The sequence below is a fragment of the Monocercomonoides exilis genome (assembly GCF_001643675.1).
Source record: "Monocercomonoides exilis strain PA203 chromosome Unknown scaffold25-1336746, whole genome shotgun sequence".
In the NCBI taxonomy this organism is placed as follows: domain Eukaryota; phylum Preaxostyla; order Oxymonadida; family Polymastigidae; genus Monocercomonoides; species Monocercomonoides exilis.
Window position 1 is genome coordinate 169,264 of NW_027150570.1, and position 20,768 is coordinate 190,031.

Genomic DNA, 20,768 nt, shown 5'->3' on the forward strand with positions numbered 1-20,768 from the left:
ACATCATTGGAGTAAACAAGGCAAATGCAAAGCCAAATGCAATTTGGACGGTAGTGTACGAAGAAGCAGCACAGAATAACCGAAAAGGATGAATTCTAGGTCTTGGCGCGGAAGTTTCTGCAATTGACGCCATTGTTAATTCGTTAAATTTGATGTTTTTTTTCTTGAATTGATCCTGACCATAACTGTCCACATTGTAAATTGCAAAAAATCTGAGATTCAGCAAAAGAGATATATTTTGAATCGGAAAATCTGTCTTGCACATGACATTTGAGATGAATTTATATATTTTGCAAGTATTTATGTATATTTCATGTGTAAGAGTGGAAATAACCTCCGACTTAAATACTGATCTATTATGTAATAAAATTGAATTAACGAGATAATTTTTTAAAACATTTATAATTTGAGAATTATCACATTTCAAAAAAAAAATCATTAAAATTAAAATTTGAGAAGAAAAATTATTCGTTATTTTTTTAAAGAAAGCATAACTTTTGTATTAAAAAAAAAATTATTTTATAAACCCAAATTTGAACTTTCTCCAGATAAATAACTAACAAAATCGATTAAAAATAAACCACACAACTTTTGCAAAAATTAAAAAAATCCATGACTTTATGCATGAAAAATTTCCGTTCTAAACTGCAAAATATACAAATAACGTCAATGATAAAATTTTCATTTAATGCAACAAAGAAAATCGCTGTATACAGATTTGGTTTATTGCATATTTTCGGGAACTTTTGTAATTTTAGATGAATAATTAAAAATTCAATTCTCTGATGAGATAAATGATTTTGATACCATTCAACTACAACTGCAGCAAGAATAACTTAAACTAAACAAACATTTACTAAAACATTTCGCAGTTTTCCTTGCATTTAGCTCAAACGAAAATTTGAAAACATTAAATGAAAAATTGCTTAAAAATTATAAATACCAAGCTTTAAGTCTATTATTTATGAAGCATTCATAAAAAAACAAAGTGCATACAAAACACATGAAACTTATCAAAAAATCTTTATGACTTTCACAATTTTTCAGCAATCATTAAAAGCATTTCAATTTCGATTCCAGAAAAGTTCCAAATACGTTATAATCACTTGAATTTATCGTTTCAATAAAACGCACAAGCTTTGTTTGTTGTAATAAAGAGCAATTTCATCTATCCATAAGTACAGCCCCAAATGTTCTGATTAATTTGATCTTTAGTACCATTTTATTTTTTGAAGGATCCCAGAAAAATTTATTTAAATTATTAAAAATCAATCATAAACTTAAAAATTTGATTGAATATGAAAAACAATTTAATAAAATTTATATTTGGAGAAAATGAGGAATATGATGATGTATGTGTTTGCTTCATTAAAATTTGAAGAATTATGATTTTTGTTTTGAAAATTTTGTATTGAAGGGTGAGTTGAATTTTTTATTACAATTTTTTTCATGGAATAGCATTGGAATAACGGACGATGAAGCAAAATACAACAAAAGTATTTATTTGCATTATTGCTTGATAAATATATTTTTTTTATTTATTCGAATTGATTTGTTTTTCTTCTTGAATTTAAATAATTCTATTACTTTACAGTTCAATCGAATGTTAATATATCAAATGAATTAGAAGCTTTTGTACCACTCCACATTGAAAGGATACCTAGATTTATTTCGTTGTTTTCTCCAATTGCAAGATGTAGCATTATATTCCATCAACCATATTTAGATTCTAAATTTCGCACAACTTATAACCTTTTAGAAGAACCGTCAGAATATTACATGTTTTTTATAAAACCTTTTCCAAGATATAGTGATATTACTTCTAATTATCAAAAGGAAAACAAAAGCTTCTCGCAAAATGTAAAATGTTACATTGGAAATCGAAAAAAATTGCAAACGAACAAAAAGGAGCAATCAAAGAAAGATAATTCTAACTTTCTTCTTGAAGATTTTCCTTGGGAAAGTCCTGATACATGGGATCCAAAACAAAGGAATAATATCAATGTAAAGCGACGAAATGATATTTTTTCAACACAACTCTTTTGCAGATATTTTGATGAAATAGATTTCAATCAATGGATCAACTCCGAATCGAATGCAGAAGCCGAAAAACAAGTGCATTTTGATGATCATTTATGCAAACAGTCATTTTTTGACAGGCATTCCATTGAAGCATTCTCCAATGAACAAGAGTGGGAAGATGCCTGGTGCGCTGCTGGTTGGGAAGAGGCAATTCCGTTCTATCGGTCTGTTGTGAAGTCAAATTTGAACAGAGAAAATGAAAGTGGAATGAAAAGAGAGAGGGAAAAGGGGGAGATTAATGTGAAGAAAGAACTGGAACGAGTTAAAAAGCAGAATTTGTCATTCTTTGAAGAGCAAGAAGAATTAATTGATGATCCACGAAAGGAAATTCAGAATATTCTTGATAGAAAAAGCATTTCTTCTTCTTCTTCTATTTCATCGTCATCATCATCTTCTTCTTCACTATCATCATATTCTCATTTCCAACATAAAGAACAACCAAAACAAACAAACAAAACCTTATTGTATGACATGAATGATGTCAACATGCTTTTTTCTATCACTTCACCTTCAATCATTCCTCCTCCCCCTCCTCTTCCCCTTCCTTTTCCTCATCTTCTGCCTTCTCCTTTACCTCCACCACCGCCACCTCCTCATCCATTAACGGTAACTCCTCTTCATCATTCTCGTATTTATACTACTACTACTTCTTCTTTATTTCCTTATGCTTCATCATCGTCATCTTCTTCTTCAATTTCTTCTTCTTCTTCTTCTTCTTCTTCTTCTTCTTCTTATTCTTCTTCATTTCATTCAAACACCATTTCAACTGCCAATTCATCTTCTCATTCACAAAACACAAACACAAATGACCCTTTTTTCCATCCAACTTCTTCTTTCACTTCATCTTCTGTTTTTAACTCGAATTTTCATCATCATCATCATCGTCATCGTCATCATCATAAACATCGTCATAATAATCACAATCACTGCCATCATTCTAAATCATATCATTTATCAGCAGCAGCATCTTCAGAAGGAGATATAAGCGATTCTGAATCGACTTCTTCTTCTTCTTCTTCTTCTCTTTCTTCCTTTTCTTTATCTTCCTCTTTAACTTCATTCTCATCGCATTCTTCATTCTCATATTCTTATTCATCTTCTGCTTCTTCTTCTTCTTCTTTTTCTGAAAGACAATTAAATTTATCTTCAGAAAACCAAGAAATAGCACAAATAAACAAGAAATATAAGAAAGAAAGAAAGAAAAATAAAGAAAAAGAAGATAACGATGATATTTGTAATGATAATAGAATTGAGAAAAGTATTACCAGCAATTCAGATGAAAACAAAGAAAATGAAGAAAAACTTAACAAATCAGAGGAAAATATAGAAAACTTCTCAAATTTCTACCAGAAACATCAACATAAGCACAAGCATAAGCATCATAGTCCTCATTATTCTCATCAATCTCTTTCTCACAATAACATTTCCCTCTCTAACAGCAACAATGATAACAATGACAATAACAAAGGCAGGCGCAAACAGGCATATTACACGTCTCTTCCTCTTCTTTCCCTGTCAAATGCGACAGGAGCATCTGACATGAAAAGATTGAGCGAGACAATTGCAGTGGGGTTGGTGTCACACAGTGGAGGAGAAGTGATTGGAGGAGGAGGAAGAGGAGGAAGAGAAGGAAAGGGAAGAGAAAGAAGAGGAAGAGGAAGAGAAATGGAGAGTGAAAGTGAAGGCAGCAGCGATAGCGATTCAGAAGGAGAAGGAGAAGGAGAAGGAGAAGGAGAAGGAGCACGCGCAATTTTCAAGCTGAAAACGCAAAAGACGCAAACAAAAAACGAAAATTCAAACAAAATTGGATGGGAAGATGGAGTAAAACCGCCAGAAATACGGCCAGTTGCTGACTCTGTTTATTTGCTATCAACAATGAATGATGAGAGAAGTGTTATGAACTCGTTTTTGCTGCTTTCAAAGGCGAAGGAGATGAAAAGGAAAGAGAATGAATGGAAGAAGATGAGGGAGAGAAAAAGAAGAAGAGAAAGAGGAGGAAGAAAGCAGATTGAGGAGTTGAATGAAAAGAGGGAAAGAAAGGAAGAAGAAGAAGAAGAAGGAAAAGAGAAAGAGAAAGAGAAAGGGAAAAGAACTATTGAGATTGCAGAAGAAGAAGAAGAAGCAGAAAAGATCAAAAACGAAGAATTAAAACAAGAAAAGTATGAGAAGATAAACAAGCTATTGGAATGGTTTCGAACAAGAAAGAAAGAGAAAGAGAAAGAAAATGAAGAAAATGAAGAAAATGAAGGAGAAGATATGAAAGAAGGAGGAGAAAGAGAAGGAGAAAGAGAAGAAAATGAAGAAAATGATGCAAATGTTGATCAAAAGAAAGCGAAAACAAAAAGAAAGGCAAAAAAGAAGGGAAAAAACGACAAAAATAATTCAATTAAATTTGAAGTTATTTCTCCTTCTTCTCTTTTGTCAGCACAACAACCAACAAAATTGATAGATGGGAAAACAAAACAAAACATTTCTTCTTCTTCTTCTTCTTCTTCAATTTCTACGCTAACCCAAACACTTTTGCCTTATTTTGAACAAAATTCTAACAAAGATGATGAAATATCGAACGATTCTATTGTTCCTTTCTCAATTTCATCATCAGCAGCATCAGCTTCTTCTTCTTCTTCTTCTTCTTCCGTTCAATCAAAACCTCTTTCAAATCCAATCATTCCATCAACTTCTTTTAATACCCCTTCTTCATCACTTCCTTCCTCTTCATTATCTTCTTCTCCTTCTCCTTCTTCTTCTCTTCCTTCCTCTTCTTCTTCTTCTTCCTCCTCCTCCTCTTCTTCTTCTCCCTCTCTTTCTTCTTCCTCTTCAGCTCAAACCTCCACCCTCCAAGCAGCCCTGCGCCATCGCCACATCGTCTCCAACTTCCATCCCTCTCACCGAACAGACAGAATCGGCTTTTTGCACGTTCAACATTCACTTCCTTCCTATCTGTTTCTTTTTTCTCCCACAGAAATGAACAAAAACACCATCAAAAGATTCCACAGACCATTGCTTTTTGAAGAGAATGCGATGAAAAACGAGCTTTCACAGGTGTTGATAGGAAAATATGTGGTTATTTATCCATTTGTTCCGTATGAGAAGCCGAGGTTGATACGAATGAGAGAGGCGATGAGAAGAAGAAGGAGGGAAGAGAAGAAGATGATGGCGTGTTTTGATGGATTTTCGAATGAAGAGCAAACAAATCAGATGGGAAATGATCAGAATTCGATTGTTTTGATGAGAGAAAGAGAAAGAGAGAGAGAAAGGAGAAGAGAAGAAGAAGAAGAAGAAGCAGAAGAAGAAGCAGCAGCCGAAGAGGAAGACAAATATCTTCTGAACAATCCAACAAAACTGCTAAGCACAAAAAATGACCTTTCAGCAAATGAAGGAAAAATATATTTGTTTGAATATGTTGAAGAAAATCCACTTTTTGTGTCAAACAATGGAATGGCTACGAAGCTGTATCATTATTACAGGAAGGAGGAAGGAGAGGAAGGAGAAGGAGAAGGAGAAGGAGAGGAAGGGGGGAGAAAGATGACAAATGATGGAAGAGGAGGAGAAGAAAAGGATGATAATAAATTAAAAGAGGAGAAAAAGAACAAAAACAAACCAACAAAAATTGAATATCATACACGAAACAATCCCAATCCTTCAGCAAATTTTGAATCAGCTTCGGCTTCTTCATTTGATATTTCACTTTCTTCCTCTTCTTCCTCTTCTTCCACTTCTTCTTCTTCTTCCTCCTCCTCTTCCTCCTCTTCCCATTCATTCACCGATGGCGAGACAATCATTCTGAGTCCAGATGATCCGCCTCCTCTTTTGGGGGACATTATGATCGGGACGAGTGTCAGTGTGATAGAAAACAACATGTTCAAAGCGCCTGTTGTGAAACATGAACTGGAAAATACAGATTTCTTGGTGGTGGTGAAGAAGAGGAGGAAGGAAGGAGAAGGGGAAGGGGAAGAAGAAAATGAGGAAGAAGAAGGGGAAGAAGAAAAAGATGATAACAGTAATGAAAATAACAATAAAATAAAACCTAATCCCAACAAATCCAGTATGCAATCAACACAAATTTCCTCTCTTTTCACAAAAGATTCAGCCATCCAAGTGTTCATTCGCGAAATCGACAGTGTTATTTCAGTAGGGCAGGAGCATCCGAAGATGAATGTGCCAATAGCTGGAGGGGTGGATAGCATGAAATACACAACAAAACGAGTGTTTTTGTATATTTGCGAGGTGTTTAGAGAGAGATTGAGAAGGGCAAAGGAGAAGTACTGGAGGAAGATGAACGAGCAGAAGAAGAATGAAAGGAATGATTTTCATTCGAATTATGCAATGAAATCATCATCTTCTTCCTCTTCTTCTTCCTCCTCTTTCTCTTCTTCTTCTTCTTCCTCTTCTTCTCTCTCTTCCTCCGCCCAATCAATATACCTCCCTTACCACTACATGCAATCCCACGTATATGTCACCTCCCTCGAAATCCATTCTCTTTTTTCCTCAGTCAAATACGCCACCATCCTTCGCCAGCTGCGTCGTGTTGCTGTGAACGACAGCCGGCAAAGGGGAAGATGGTATCTCAAATCAGAAAGCGCTTTGCCAAGTTCTGAAGAGCTGAGGCAGTTGCTGTCACCTGAAGATGAATGTGCGTATCAATCGATGTTGAGGTGGGAAGTGGAGATGTGTGATTTGGATTTGGATGGGCTGCTTATGGAGACGCTGGTGAGGGAGGAGAAGAAGAGAGGGAAGGAGAAGGAGAAAGAAGTGAAGGAGTGGAAGGCTCTGTGCAAGAGGGAGGAAAGGAACTGGAAGAGAAGAAGAAGAAGAAGAATGGAGAAGGAAGCTGAATTGCAGAAGAATAAAGAGATTGAACAAAAACGCAATATGTCTTCATCGTCATCATCATCATCATCTTCTTCTTCTTCTTCTCTTTTCTCTTATTTTTCACAATGTGCTGCTCCCATAGAGATCGAAGATGACGATAATAAAGAAGAAGGAGAAGGAGGAGAATCAAAAGAGAAGAACGAAGAATATATCGATGTTTCTCTTCACCCTCTCCTCTCCACCACATCCTCCTCCAATGTTCTGAATGTGCTTCCATCAGTCCTCAGCCTCTTCTGCACATTCATCACCACTTTTGTTTCTCTCTCCCCTTTTGAATTGACACATGCATTTTTGGATGCAATGCATGGAACAGCTCTTTTGAAGCTGAATGGCGTGGGAGATCCGACTGGGACTGGACACGGCTTTTCGTTTGTGCGGCAGACGATTAAGGAGTTTGAGAGGGAGGAGATTGCAGTGAGGAGGATGATGCAGAGGAAGTGGAGCGAGCGAGAGGAAGAAGAGGAAGAGGAAAGAAAGAGAGGAGAAGAGGAGGAAGAAGAAGATGATGACGATGAAGGGAAGAAGAAGAAGAAGAAAGAAGGTGACGAAGAAAGAGTTGGCTCCAAATCAAAGAGCAGAAGTGGAAAGACGAACAAGATATCCAATCTGACGAATGCTGAGCTTGATCGCATTCTCACAAAGCTTGGAATTCCCGCAGACGAACGAAGGGCGATGAAAAGAGGAGAGAAAATGAAGAATGTGCGGTTGCTTTCGGGGGCAAGTGGAAGGAAAGACTTGAAGAAGTATGTGAGAGGAGCACAGAACTTCAAGTTTGCGCACTCGAGATGCTATTTGGATCAAATACAGCAGATATTTCGAGATCATATGGCGTTTTTAGAGGGGAAAACAAGCAATTTCATGAAAGAAAAGAAGAAGAAGAAGGAAGAAGAAGAAGAAGAGAAAGAGGAGGAGGAGAGGAGGAAGAAGAGGAAAGAGGAGAAAAAGAAGGAAAGAATGGAAAGAATACAGGAGATTCTGAAGAGAGAAGAGAAAAGGCAAGCAAAAGAAGAAGCGAAATGGAAGAAGAGGATGTTAAAAGAGCAACAAGAGAAGGAAAAAATCATCAAAATTCAAAGAGAGGCAATAGAAAAGAAGCAGAAAATGACATTTGCGTTGGAAGAGGCGATGATGACGAGGGAGAAAGCGAAGGAAATGAGGGAGATCGAAAAGATGATCAGAAAAGCGGAATGGGAAGAGAGGAAGAAGGAAGTGATGAGAAGAGAAGAAGAAAAGAAAGAGAAAGAAAAAAGAACAGAAAAAGAAAAAGAAGGAATGAATGGAGATTTAATGCAAAAAGAAGAAAAATCAATTGAAGGAAAAGAAGAAGATGTTGTTCCAGGAAGTGAATTTGTTCCGATTGTGTTGGATGATTCATCAGAAGAAGAGGAAGAGGAAGAAAGAGAAAGAGAAAGAGAAAGAGAAAGATTAAATACAAGAACTAGATCAAGAACAAAAGCAAGCACGAACAAGAAGACAACAAGTAAAACAAAAGGAACAAAATCAAAATCAAATAGAAGGAGAGGAGGAGGAGGAGGAGGAGGATCGAGAAAAAGGACGAAAAAAGGAAAGAAAACGAGAAATTCAAAAAATGCTTCGAAGAAGAATAAAAAGAAGATGGAAAAGAAGGAAAGTAATAATGCAGATGAATCTATTGAATCTCTTTCAGCTGAAATTGAAGATAATTTCATAAAAGAAGAAGATGAAGAAGAAGGAAGAGAGGAAGAAGAAAAAGAAGGAAGAAAAGAAGAAGAAGGAAGAGGAGAGGAAGAGAAGGAAGAAAGAGAAAATGAAGAAGAAGACGATGAAGAAGAAGAAGAAGTGAATGAAACACAAATTATTGGAGAGATTGAAGATTTCAATAATGATGAAGATGTTGATGAACAGATGAAAATGATAGAAGACAATGAAAATGAGATAGAAATCATTGAAACTCCAATAGAAATACCAAAAATGGAAGAAGAAGTAGAAGAAAAAGCGAAAGAAGAAGAAGAAGAAGAAATGAAAGAAGCTGAGGAAGTTAAAATGGAAGAAAAAGAGGAAATTCTTATTGAAGAAGAAGAGGAAGAAGAAAAAGAAGAAGAAGAAAGCATAAAAAAGGACATTTCATTACCAGAAGTTGTTGAATGCATCGAAGCTAACACAATTTCAACAACATCTTCATCTTCTTTATCTTCATCATCATCTTCTTCCTCTTCTTCCTCTTCTTCCTCTTCTTCCTCTTCTTCCTCCTCCTCCTCTTCCTCCTCCTCCTCAAATCTTCTTCTTCTTCCTCTTTCTCCTTCTTTGTCTCGCACAGAAATTGTCAATGAGAATCCATCAGATGACATCTTGTTCTCCACTCCCCTCACAAATTACACACAAAATTCTCCATTTTATTCAGAAAACAAAAGTTTGGATTTATCTTTTGCAACATCATCATCAACAACATCATCAACTTCTTCTTCTTCTTTTGGAAATTCTGCTGTTTCTTTGAATTCTTCTTTGAATTCTTCTTCTTTTTCAAATCTTTCTCCAACGTCTTCTTCATCTTCTTCAACTATGACTTCTCCTTTATCGTCTTCTTCTTTCTCTTCTTTCTCTTCAATTTCATCATCATCATCATCTTCTTCTTCTTCTTCTCCTCCTTTATCTTCTTCTTCTCCTTTATCTTCCTTTTCACCTTTATCTTCTTCTTCTTCTTCTCTTCAAATAGCAAATTCAACCAATCCAACTTCCTTTCGACGCCAATCTCGTTTTCGCTCTTCTTTTTACTCAGCAATATCTTCTCCTCCTTCTGAATGCTTATCTTTAGCCAAGAATGATTATGATGATAATAATAACAAAAGTAATAATAATAATAATAATAATAATAATAATAATAATAATAATAATTGCAGAATTAACAATGATAACAGCACAGTTAATGGAGATTTCAAAACTCAAAGTGAAGATGACCATATTCATAATGCATATGTCGATAATAGCAATAACAATAATAATAAAAGCATTATTGAACCAAATAATAATAATAATAATAGCACTAATAAAATCAATGAATGTAACGATATCCTTCTCAATTCTCTCACAACTCCCCATTCAAACACAGAAAATATCAAACTTAGCCAAAATGTTGTTATTGATTGCAATAAAAGTTTCCTTAATGTTTCTGTTGAATGCAATGTTTTGTCTCCTCTTTCATTCAAAACGATGAGAGACGACTTTTCACAGAAGTTTGATACACAAAAGGAGGAAGAAATGAAAAATTGTTCTGTTTCTTCTGATGTTTCTAATGCAACTTCTGTTTCTAATACAAATTCTGATTTAAATTCTAATTATTCTTCAACTTTTGCTAATTCTTCTGATTCTATTTATTCTTCTTCAAACTTCTCTTCTTCTTCTTCTTCTTCTTCAACCTCTTTCCAATCTCCTTTTAAACAATCGGATTTCATTTCTTCTTCTTCCTCTTCTTCTTCTTCAGACAATGTCCAATTTCCTCTGAAAGAACAAGAACTATTTCGTTCATCAACAACAACAACAGCATCATTGGCACATCCTCATTCTCTTTCTCTTTCTCCTTCTCCTTCAAACACTCCCACTTCTCTTTTACCTTCACTTTCGTCTTCTCCTTCTCCTTCTCCTTCTCCTTCTCTTTCTCTTTCTCCTTCTCCTTCTTCGCCTTCTCCTTCTCCTTCTCAATCGATTTCTCCTTTTCTTTCACCAACTCCTTCCTCTTCCTCTTCCTCTTCCTCAACTTCTTCTTCCTCAACTTCTTCATCTTCCTCATTTCCTTCTCTTTCTTCTCTTTCCTCTTCTTCTTCTTCTCTTTCTTCCACCTCTTCTTCTGCTGATATTCCCATTCTTTCTTCTTCATCTCTTTTTAAACATAATTCTGATGTTATTCCAACACAACCACACAAAAAGCACACATTTGGAGAAAGTGACAGCGAAAGCTTATCTGATTCATCTTGTTCTTCTTCTTATTCTTCTCCTTTTTCATCTTCTTCTGCTTCTTCTTCTTTTTCGTCAAAGAAGCAAGAGAAAAGGAAGAAGAAGAAGAACAAAAAGGCAAATGATTTATTGTCGTACATATGCAATGGAGGAGAAGATGAGGAAGAAGGGGAAGAGGAAGAAGGAAAAGAAGGAAACAAGAAAAGAAAAGAAGAAGAAGATGATGATGATGACGATGAGGAAGGAGAAAATTACTCAAAATTAACAAGTGAAGAGCAATTGTGCAAAGCATTGAAGTGGCTGGACGAGTTGGAAAATGAAGATAGCAACAGTGAAAATGAAATAAGCAAACAAAAAGAAGGAGAAGAAGATTTTTCATTGAAAAATGTGAATGGAACGAAAAATGAGTTAAAGAAAAGAATGAAAGTGACAAGAGCAGAAGAAGCTAATGTTGATTTGAAAAACATTGAAAGTTCAAATGAAGGCAAGAATTCGACTGAATTGTTAAAAGAAGATGGAATCAAAGAAAAAACAAATGAAAAAGAAGAGAAAGAAAAAGAAAAAGAAGAGGAAAAGGAAAAAGAAGAAAATGATGATGATGATGATGATGAAAATCCACCATTTGTTATGCTTCCACCAGAAGGCTCGTTTGTCGCTATTTCTCATCCTCATTCGCTCGCTGATCAGATTATGAAGTTTGTGAAAGCAGAAACAGAAGAGAAGATAAAAGAAATAGAAATAAAACAAAAAAATGATAAAAAGATAGGAAAAATGGAAAAAGTTGAAGAAGATGAAGAAGAGGGAGAAAAGGAGAAAGGAGGAAAAGAGGGAAAAAATGAAACGAAAGACAAACCAATAATGATAGACGATGATTGCACAATTTCAACGACTACCAATGAACTTTCTATGAATCCATCAAATTCTTCTTCAAATCTCAATTCTTTCGCTTCAAATGAAACATCATCGAACAATCAAACAGAATCAATGCAACTTTCTATTTCAAATGAAACAAATGCATTTTTCAATAATTCTTCTTCTTCTTTTTCCATTTCTTCTTCAGCTTCTTCAGCTTCTCCAGCTTCTTCATCCTTTCAAACTCCAACCTCAACATTATCAACTCCAAAATCCGATTTATTCGGCATTTCTTCTCCAGCCAATCTGTTTTTCTCTCTTCATCCATCAAATAACTCTCTATTTGATTCAAATTTACCTTCTCTTGCTTCAAATTCCTCTTTTGCAGCATCATCGTCATCTTCTTCTTCTCTTTCTCCTTCTTTTCTTCCATCCTCCTCCTCTTCCATTTCTTCCCTAATTTCTCCTTCCTCTCTCATCCAGCCTATCTATCAGCCTCACAAACCCTTCAGTTTAACTTCCTCTTCTTCTTCTTCTTCCTTCTTCTCTTCTTCTTCTTCTTCTTTGTCTTCTTCTCTTTTAGGCAGCAAAAGCAACGCTTACAAAATCAGACAATATTTCGGATTTGGCAAAGGGAAGCCACGTTCAATGACTGCAATGTCTTCTCTTTATGAGGAAGAGAACGAAGGGAATGGCGAAAGAAAGGAAGGAGAAGGAGACGAAGAAAATAAAGAAAAAGAAGAAGGTGAAAATGAAAATGAATCGAATAAATCCATTTTGGAGAAAGAGAAGATGGATGATATTTCAAATGTGCAATCAAATATTGTTGCAGATGAAGCTGTTGATCAAGCAATTGTGTTGGAAAACTCTGCTTTTTCGTTTCCGAGCATTGGACAGTTTAACAAAGATATAGATGCAATGCAAAGTGAAGGAATGAATGAGGAAGAGAATAAAAATCTAACAAATAATTCTATTTCTAATGCATGTGATTTGCTTCCTCAAGCACAATCACCGTCATTGGCTACTTGTTCTCCATCTTCTGCTTCTTCTGTTCTATTCCCCGAAACCAATTCTTCTTCCCCTTCTTCTTCACTGAATGCAACAGTGTCAACCAATAATTCCCCTCAAAAAGACAATCTTCGCTCCGAATTGAAAAAGCTATTGTTTCCACTCAAATTGCCTTTTCTTTCGTCTGATAACTGTTCAACAAAGTCAAATTCACATCGAATGTTTGATTTTTCTCCAAAATCTGCAAAGAGCAAAAGCGAAAAAGATGATAATTTAATCAGTCAGTTGCAAAACATTGCAGTTAATGAAGGGAAATTACCAAATAATACAACAGCAAAGCCATCAGAGCTTTTATCTTCTTCCATTTTTTCAGAAAATATGTCTCCATCGCTTTTATTGCAGACTTCTTCTCCTTCCTCAAAAACTTTATTTGCGACTTCTTCTTCTTCTTCTCTTGAGGATAGTCAGATGGCATCTTCATCCGCTTTTTCCGTTTTGGATGAAATAGCTAAGTCAACAAAGGCATCTCATATGAAAAATCAAAAGAACAGCAAATCATTTTCTTCAGGCAATAAATCAACAAATTCCTTTTCGAATTCTCAGCAATATTTCGATGAAATGATAGAAAAGAACAAGAAAGGTTTTGTGAGTGATACATCTGAGCCATCAAAGAGCAGGAAAAACACGAAAAGGAATTTAAACAAGGGGAAGTTGCAAAACTCCAATGCTTCTGTGGATAATGATCTCAATGAAGGAAATTCTGAAAGTTCAATTCTCAAAGAAATATTAATGGACAATAACACATTTAGTGAAACAAGTGGATTATTGCCATTCACACAAGAACAAATTGAACTGAGTGGGCAATATGATCAATACACACAACAACCAGAAATTCTGTCTCAAATGCATGGTTCTGCTTTTCCTGCGAACGAGTTAATGTCAGATGCCAAAGCAAGCAATGGAGCTGCGGAATATGGTTTATCAGTGTGGAATGGCATAACTGTTGCTGATTCACAGCAAGCAATGGAAGAAGATGCAATCAATCTTTCAACAGAAGCAAGATCAAACTCGAATCCATCTTCGAGAAGGAGGAAGAAAGTGATCAAGGTGACACACACAGAAAGAATGCCAAGCGGAGATACGATTGTCAGTGTGCTGTTCATAAGAGAAGGGAAAGTTGTGGAGCAGATTGACAAATTGACAAAGATTAAGCAGAAGAAATGGTGGATTAAAGGAGTTGTGCCGTCTGAGGACGAAGTGATTGGGAAAAGGATTGATTTCAACATAAGACAATTAAAACAATCGAGAACAAAATGGGAGAGGAAAAGAGAGATGATTCTATTAAAATTGAATGAGAGAAGCAACGAACTTTTGGAAGAGGCTATTAAAGAGAAGATGAGTGAAGAAGGTTATTTGACAGAGGAAGACAAATTATTTGTAATCTCACAGACCAATGGAAAATATGATAGTGTTAATTCTTCAACTGAACTTGGTTCACTTTCTTTAGAATCACCTTGCATTCCTCTATCAGAGCGTGTCAATGTGATGGTACTGACTGACGAACCATTCCAGCTTTTATTAGCGTCTGTGCAGAGAATTGAAGAGTGCATGCTAATTCATTCGATGCTGCTCACAGCGATGGAAGCAGACGGAGCAAAAGTGATGAGCATGTTGAATGGAATGGGCACGAAAATAATAGAAGTGTTTGGACTTGAAGGGCTGGCTCTGGATGGAGATAATATGGATATTAGAATTGAAGATGGCAGTGCATTAGATGAAGAGGAGGAAGAGGAAGAGAACAGCGACAACAACATATTCAGACTCTGGCATAAGCGCCCAGCAAAAAGTAAGAAAAGAAACAACAGAAAGTCCTTCTCTTCTTCTCTAGCTTCTGGTTCAACTTCTCAAATCTCACATTTCCCGAACTCAAGAGTCTGCAGCGCATGCCATCGGCCTGGTCATTTGCCGACTCATAGAACATGTCCAATGTATCTAAGGAATTTGGAAGCGTCTTTGCAAAAGCAGATGCAAAGTGGAGAGATTACAGAAGAAGAAGCACTGAAAACAATGAGAATTGAAAGGAAGAAGGTGAATCATTCTCTTTCTACAAGAAGATGGAAGCTTTTGATGAGGAATGGTGGGAAAAGCGTTAGAGACAAGAAGATCAGTAGAGGAATTCGCAACAAAAGAGCACGATTGAACAAGATCATGCTTCGAATGGAAGGCATTGAAACAACAGATTCTGAATCTCCGGAGAGTGATGGCTTTGAGAAAGCAGTCGATGGGAAATGTTGGGAAAAGAGTTACAATGCAAGAGAAAATGAAGGAGATGGCAATGATGAAGAGGATGGGAAGAAAGTTGGTGACAATGAAGACAGCTTTGATGCGTTTGATGTGTTTACTGATGATGAGGATGTGTATGGAGATGAAGATCTTGTGTTTGTGCCATCAACTGGCAGGCGATCTTCAGGAAAACGAAACAAAGACGAAAAGAAAGAAGAACAAAAGAAAGAGATGAATTCAAAGTCTGATGAATCTGAGTCACAGAATGAAGAAAATAAATCAAAGAAATTGTCTGATGAAACCGGAAAGGATGGAAGAGAAGCAGATAATGAAAAAAGCAAAGAACAAGAGAGATTAGATTCAATTCTTTCTAAGACTAAATCAAACAATGGAGATAAAAGAATGAAAAAGGATGCAAAAGCTAAAAAAGCGAATTCTTCGACAAAGGGCAGTTTAAGATCATCATCAAAAAAGCAATCTTCAAAAAATACAAAAGCAAAAGCAAAGGAGGGAAAGAAAAAGAAAACCAGTTCAAACTCTCATTCAAAGAATCCAAATGAAGAAGAAAATAAGGAAAGCACAAATGATGAGAAAGAAAAGAATGAAATGCCCCAGAGTTCAGATGGCGCAGATGGCAATAGCAATAAAAGAAAAAGTAAAGAGGAATTCTCATATTATTCGTTATCAGACTATTATCCTGGGAATATCAGTAAATCAAATAGAGGCAAGAAAGACAACACAGAACAGGACAAAGTGAATGCTCAGGACTCAAATTGGGTGTTTAGGATTAGTACGAAGCGGATAGCATACGAAGAATTTATGGCAGCAGCTGTCAGCTGGCGACAGATTTGGCTGTCGCAGAAAGAAGAAATGGAGAGGAAGTGGGCGGAAGAAGAGGAAAAGAAGAAAACAGAAGCTGTGCTAATTGACGAAGATGACGATGATGGAGATGATGATGGGTTCGCCTCTCCACCTCGACCTCGATGCATGAAAGAGATGGATGCACCGATCATGACACAGAGGACACAGCTGATTCTGCCATTGGACAAGACATCGCCAACAAATCTTGTCATTCCTCGAGAGCAGCAAATAGTGTCACAGAGAATCGAAATGCTATCTGAACCTTCTTTCTCCTCGTTTGCAAGTCAATCACAAATGTTTGATGATTTTAGCCAAATTGAATCACAAGCAGCCGATTCCTCGCTGGATTCTTATGCATTTTCTTCTCTCATTCAGACCAGAGGAGGAAGAGCGACTGTGCCAAGAAGATGGAAGAATGAGCCATTGATAGAGCTGAATACGCAATTTGAGAATGTTGTGCGATATCTGAAAGTGTCCTCATATGGCACGTGGTTCCTTCGCCCTGTGACTGGAAAAGATGCGCCTGGTTATTATTCAGTTGTGAAGCATCCAATTGACTTGAGCATCATCCAAAACAAGTGCCGACAGCGAATGTATCTGAACAGACAGGCGTTTCTGAATGATCTCTATCAGATTGCACATAACGCCCATTTGTACAGTGACAAGATATCTGAAAGTGAGGAAGTTACGAGAGATGCCGACTTGCTTATTGAAGCTGCAGAGTACGACTTCTTCAAGCGGAACAGGATGTTTGAGAAGATGGAGAGGAAAGTGGAGATGTGGATAGCAGAGATGGAGAAGGCAGTTGAAGGAGAAGAATGTTATGACGAGACTTTCACAGGAAGCACAGGCACACAAAATTATGATTCACAACCTGAAAATGCAGCAGCTGAAGCTTTAGTTAATGGGCGAAGAAGGGATGGAGTGATAAGCATGGTTTCTGTAGATCAAAGCCAAAACAAAAGAAAAGTTGTGATTGAATCCACATTTGAATCGCTGCTGATATTACGAAAAAAGAGCAAAAGAAAGACCGAAGAGCAGAAACGTATTGACAGAATCAAAAGTATCAAAAGGCATGAAGAAATCAAAGCAAAAAGAGCCCAAAAGCTACAAAGGGAAAAAGAAAGGCATGAAAGATCGAGGCAGAAGTACAGAGAGAAGAAGGAGAAGGTTCAAAAGGAGAAAGAAGAGTTTGCACAGTTATCTCAGATTCTGGAGCAGATTGATTGTATGGGAGAGAGTGTGAAGAAGACAAAGCATTGTTCATCTTCTCGCAAGCAGACAACACCAAAAAGGAAAAATGAAGGAAATAAGAGAAATGTTTTGGCTGATCAGGAATTTATGAGCAGCAGAAGGGAGATGATGGATTCATCTATGGCAAGTGAAAGCGCAGCAAATGATGCTTCTTTGGATGAAGAGCACCAAGTTGACGAATTAGAACGACTTTTATCAACGCTCACTTCAATTAGTTACTCGACAGATCCGTTAGAAGCAATTCAATGAAGAAAATATTCGTCTTATTTTTCATATGTGATAAATCGGTTATGTATTTATTATCTTCTTTTGTGATTAGAAATTTCATAGTTCGTTGATTTTGGATTGTATTTGATGTTTTTCATATAACTTTTTTCTGTTTCATTTTTCAATTTTATTGTTTTATTTGTTAGTTTTCTATGTTTGAATTAGCTGTTGAAAAAGAACAAAAAATCTTAATTTGTAACAGTGGAAAAGGTTTTTTTGGAAATGTTTAAAAAGAAATGGTGAAGATGTTAAAAGAAATAAACAAAAACATTTTAAATTTACATAATCTGATGATTGTAATAACAATAATAATAATAATTAATGCATAAATAGTTGTTTGCTTCCTTTAAAAAAATAGAGAAAAAACATAAATAGAGGCAAAAAAGGAAAACAAGAACAAAAAAATAATAAAGAATGTAATATCAAAAAAATAAGTAGCGCAACATTAGCTTTTAACATATATAAAAATAAAACCAACAATTTCAATACAAATAGAAATGAAGAAATCGAAAGAATTGTTGTAATATCTCATATTTCTCACATTCACAGCTGCTTTTTTGACGCATCTGTCTCATATTCTTGCGAAATTGTCTGAGGAGGTGCTTTCTGTTGGCCTAACTGTTCTTCTTTGCCTTTGTGTGGGGACATCAATTTCTGAATCACCTCAGGCAAATCCAAATCTGTCTGGTCGAAATAATCTGGCACTTTCATTCCCAATGTGACAGATGCGAATTTATACGCAATTTCGTTTTCCCCAAAAACATCTGCCTCGTTCATTTCTTCTTCTTCCAGTTCCTTCTGTCTCTGCTCTGCCTCCTGCCTCGACTTCTCCCGCTCAGCCAGCAGCTTCTCCATCTTCACTTTCCGTCTCTTTCTCCTCTCCGCCCTATCCAATTTGTCTTCTTCCTCATCTTCTTTGTCTTGTATCTGCTGGGCAAGGTCGTTTTGCATCCTCCGCAGTTGTGTAATCTTCCGAATTGCGATTAAAATGCAGATAAGCAGTATGATAAAGGCAGCCACACAGCAACAGATAGAGATGGCCTCAAGAGAACTGAGGGGCACTGATGATGAGGTGGATCGTGAGAAATGAGCTGTCGATGAAAGAAATGAAGATCTGGAGAATTTGAATATGAAATTTAGAGAGGAAAGAAACGAAGAGCGAATAGAATTACATAAAAGTGAAGTGTTTGTAAATAAATAATTCATCACAAAGGAGAATTCCCTTGACATCTTCAACAAAAAGCTGTTTGAGGTGGGTGAATTTGATTTTGATTTTGAATTTTTGGATATGTCTGACCGTATCAACCATTCATTGTGCACTTCTTTGTTGTTGCAGCCATCGTCCAGGCAAAATCCCGTTAATTCAATTGAGCCTTCTTCAGTGCTGTCAATACAATCAATAAGTTCTATTGATCGATTAAGTAACTTCATGTTTGAATCAAACAGAATATCTGCAAATCCATCTTTAGCTGTGTTGTTAGTAAATGTGCATTCAAATATGTTTGTTCCATATTCAACAGTTTCATCGATGATTTCCTCTGATTGACGAATGCTTATTGCTCCTCCATTCATTGCACTGTTGTTAATGAATGCAGTGTTTGAAATGGACAGTTTTATAACGTCTAAGCAAAAAATAGCACCTCCTTCCTTTGAAAAAGCTTCTTCAAACATTATTTTTTCACCTTCAATTTGTCCACAACTGCACTTTGAAAAAGACGAAGATTTGATGCTTATCGTTTCGCATCCAGTAGCAAATATAGTTCCACCTCTTCCATTTTTGCTCATGGTATTTTGAAATAACGAATCTTTGATGTAAAGCGAAACAGAATTAAAATTACTAGCGTTCCTGCTGATGACTTTTCTCCCAGTAATAAATAAAGCTCCTCCTTCATCTTCAGTCCAGCAGTCAATGATTGTACACGAAAATAAAGAAATATCAACAGTATTAAGATGTGAGTCTTTGTCCTTCGATTCGATATGCAATACACTTCCTCTCTTTGCGCTCATCTTCTGGAAGGTACAAAATGAGTATGATATATTCCTGTGTTGCAATGGTTGATCGCTATCAAGTGAATAAAAAGCTGAAGTATGTCTATTATTTTCTAATTCAGTCGTTTGATGCTGATGGATGTTCGAAAAAGTAGTGTTCGAAAAAGCATATGTTGAGACTTGATTCCAATCGGGAAGAATATTCCCCATTGGGTGAATAACTCCATCGGTAAATGTGCATCCTTCAACTGTAAATAGTTGAGTGGTGTAATTTTTGATTTCTATGTCGTTCTTTTTTGTGTTGCGATCTGCAATGGAGGAAATATTTGAATAAAAACAATTTGTCATATGAACATTGCTTATCATATTGAACTTTTTCAATAATATTTGATGAAATAACTCTACGTTTTTATAATTAATATTCAATGCATTAATCTCTCCTCCAAGTTTTCCAATATTAAGAAGAGAAGTGATTGGAAACAATTTCTTGAATGAATTTGTAGAAATGTTGTTGATTGTGAGAGTTCCGCCATTCACATCAAACAAGCATCCGTTTGATTCTCTTTTAAATAAAGTTGAGTCTTCTACAATAACTTTTGAATTTTTAGTGCACCAATAGCAGCGCTTTGTTCACAGGGAGAAAGAATAATTGCGTCAAGGATTACCGAGGAATTTTCAACTGTAATAAAATGAATCTTCTCATCATCATTGCATGATATAAATGCTTTCTGATCTGAAATCTCTTGGGATTTTTCAGAAACAAATATTCCATTGGTTAAAATTTGTTTGTTTTTCAAATTTAATGTCTGGAATTCATTGAGATGTCTTGACCGGGAAATACAAGCATCAGTTAACAATATGTTGAAGTCACTTGCTGAATTCAGACACAATAATAGCATCACCAAGCAATAAATATGATTCATCACTTCCAATAACTTTATATGGTATAGATCATTTTTAATTTTTATTCTATTTGTCTTATCATTAAAGCTTGATTCTTTTTGGAATAATTCACGAAGTTAATTTAACACATGTTTTCTTTTTCTTTTTAAATTTTGTGTCTTGAGCATATGACAACAAATTAATTATGAAAAAATAGAAATGAGAAAAAAAAAAAAAAAAAAAAAAAAAAAAAAAAAAAAAAAAAAACATGTCTTAATTGCCGATTGAGCTTTGAAAATATTATTATTTATTTCGTTTTTGGATTTGACTAATATAAGTGTGGAATTTTGGTTTTGTTAACGATCTTCTTGAACAAAGTTTATTGTTATTCAAATAATTTGTTTTGTTCAAAATATAGTTAAAAATAAGGAGGTCTTGATCATACACCATTTATTATTCAAAATTAATAAACTAATTATTCGATTTTGGTA

The 20,768-nt window shown here is 35.6% G+C and overlaps 2 protein-coding genes across 2 annotated transcripts; one reads left to right on the top strand and one right to left on the bottom strand.

The window, feature by feature from the left end:
* Positions 1-1,335: 1,335 nt before the first annotated feature.
* On the top strand, positions 1,336-17,607 carry MONOS_5598 (putative Protein of unknown function (DUF3591); the record flags this gene model as incomplete). Its single annotated transcript, XM_067875764.1, has 3 exons — positions 1,336-1,352; positions 2,049-9,778; positions 10,040-17,607. The coding sequence occupies 3 exons, from the start codon at positions 1,336-1,338 to the stop codon at positions 17,386-17,388; spliced, it is 15,096 nt and encodes a 5,031-aa protein (XP_067726498.1). The 3' UTR covers positions 17,389-17,607.
* Positions 17,599-20,338, bottom strand: MONOS_5597 (uncharacterized protein). The gene has a single exon (XM_067875763.1). It carries the CDS (start codon positions 19,759-19,761, stop codon positions 17,950-17,952), a length of 1,812 nt encoding a protein of 603 aa, XP_067726499.1. The 5' UTR covers positions 19,762-20,338; the 3' UTR covers positions 17,599-17,949.
* Positions 20,339-20,768: the final 430 nt, after the last annotated feature.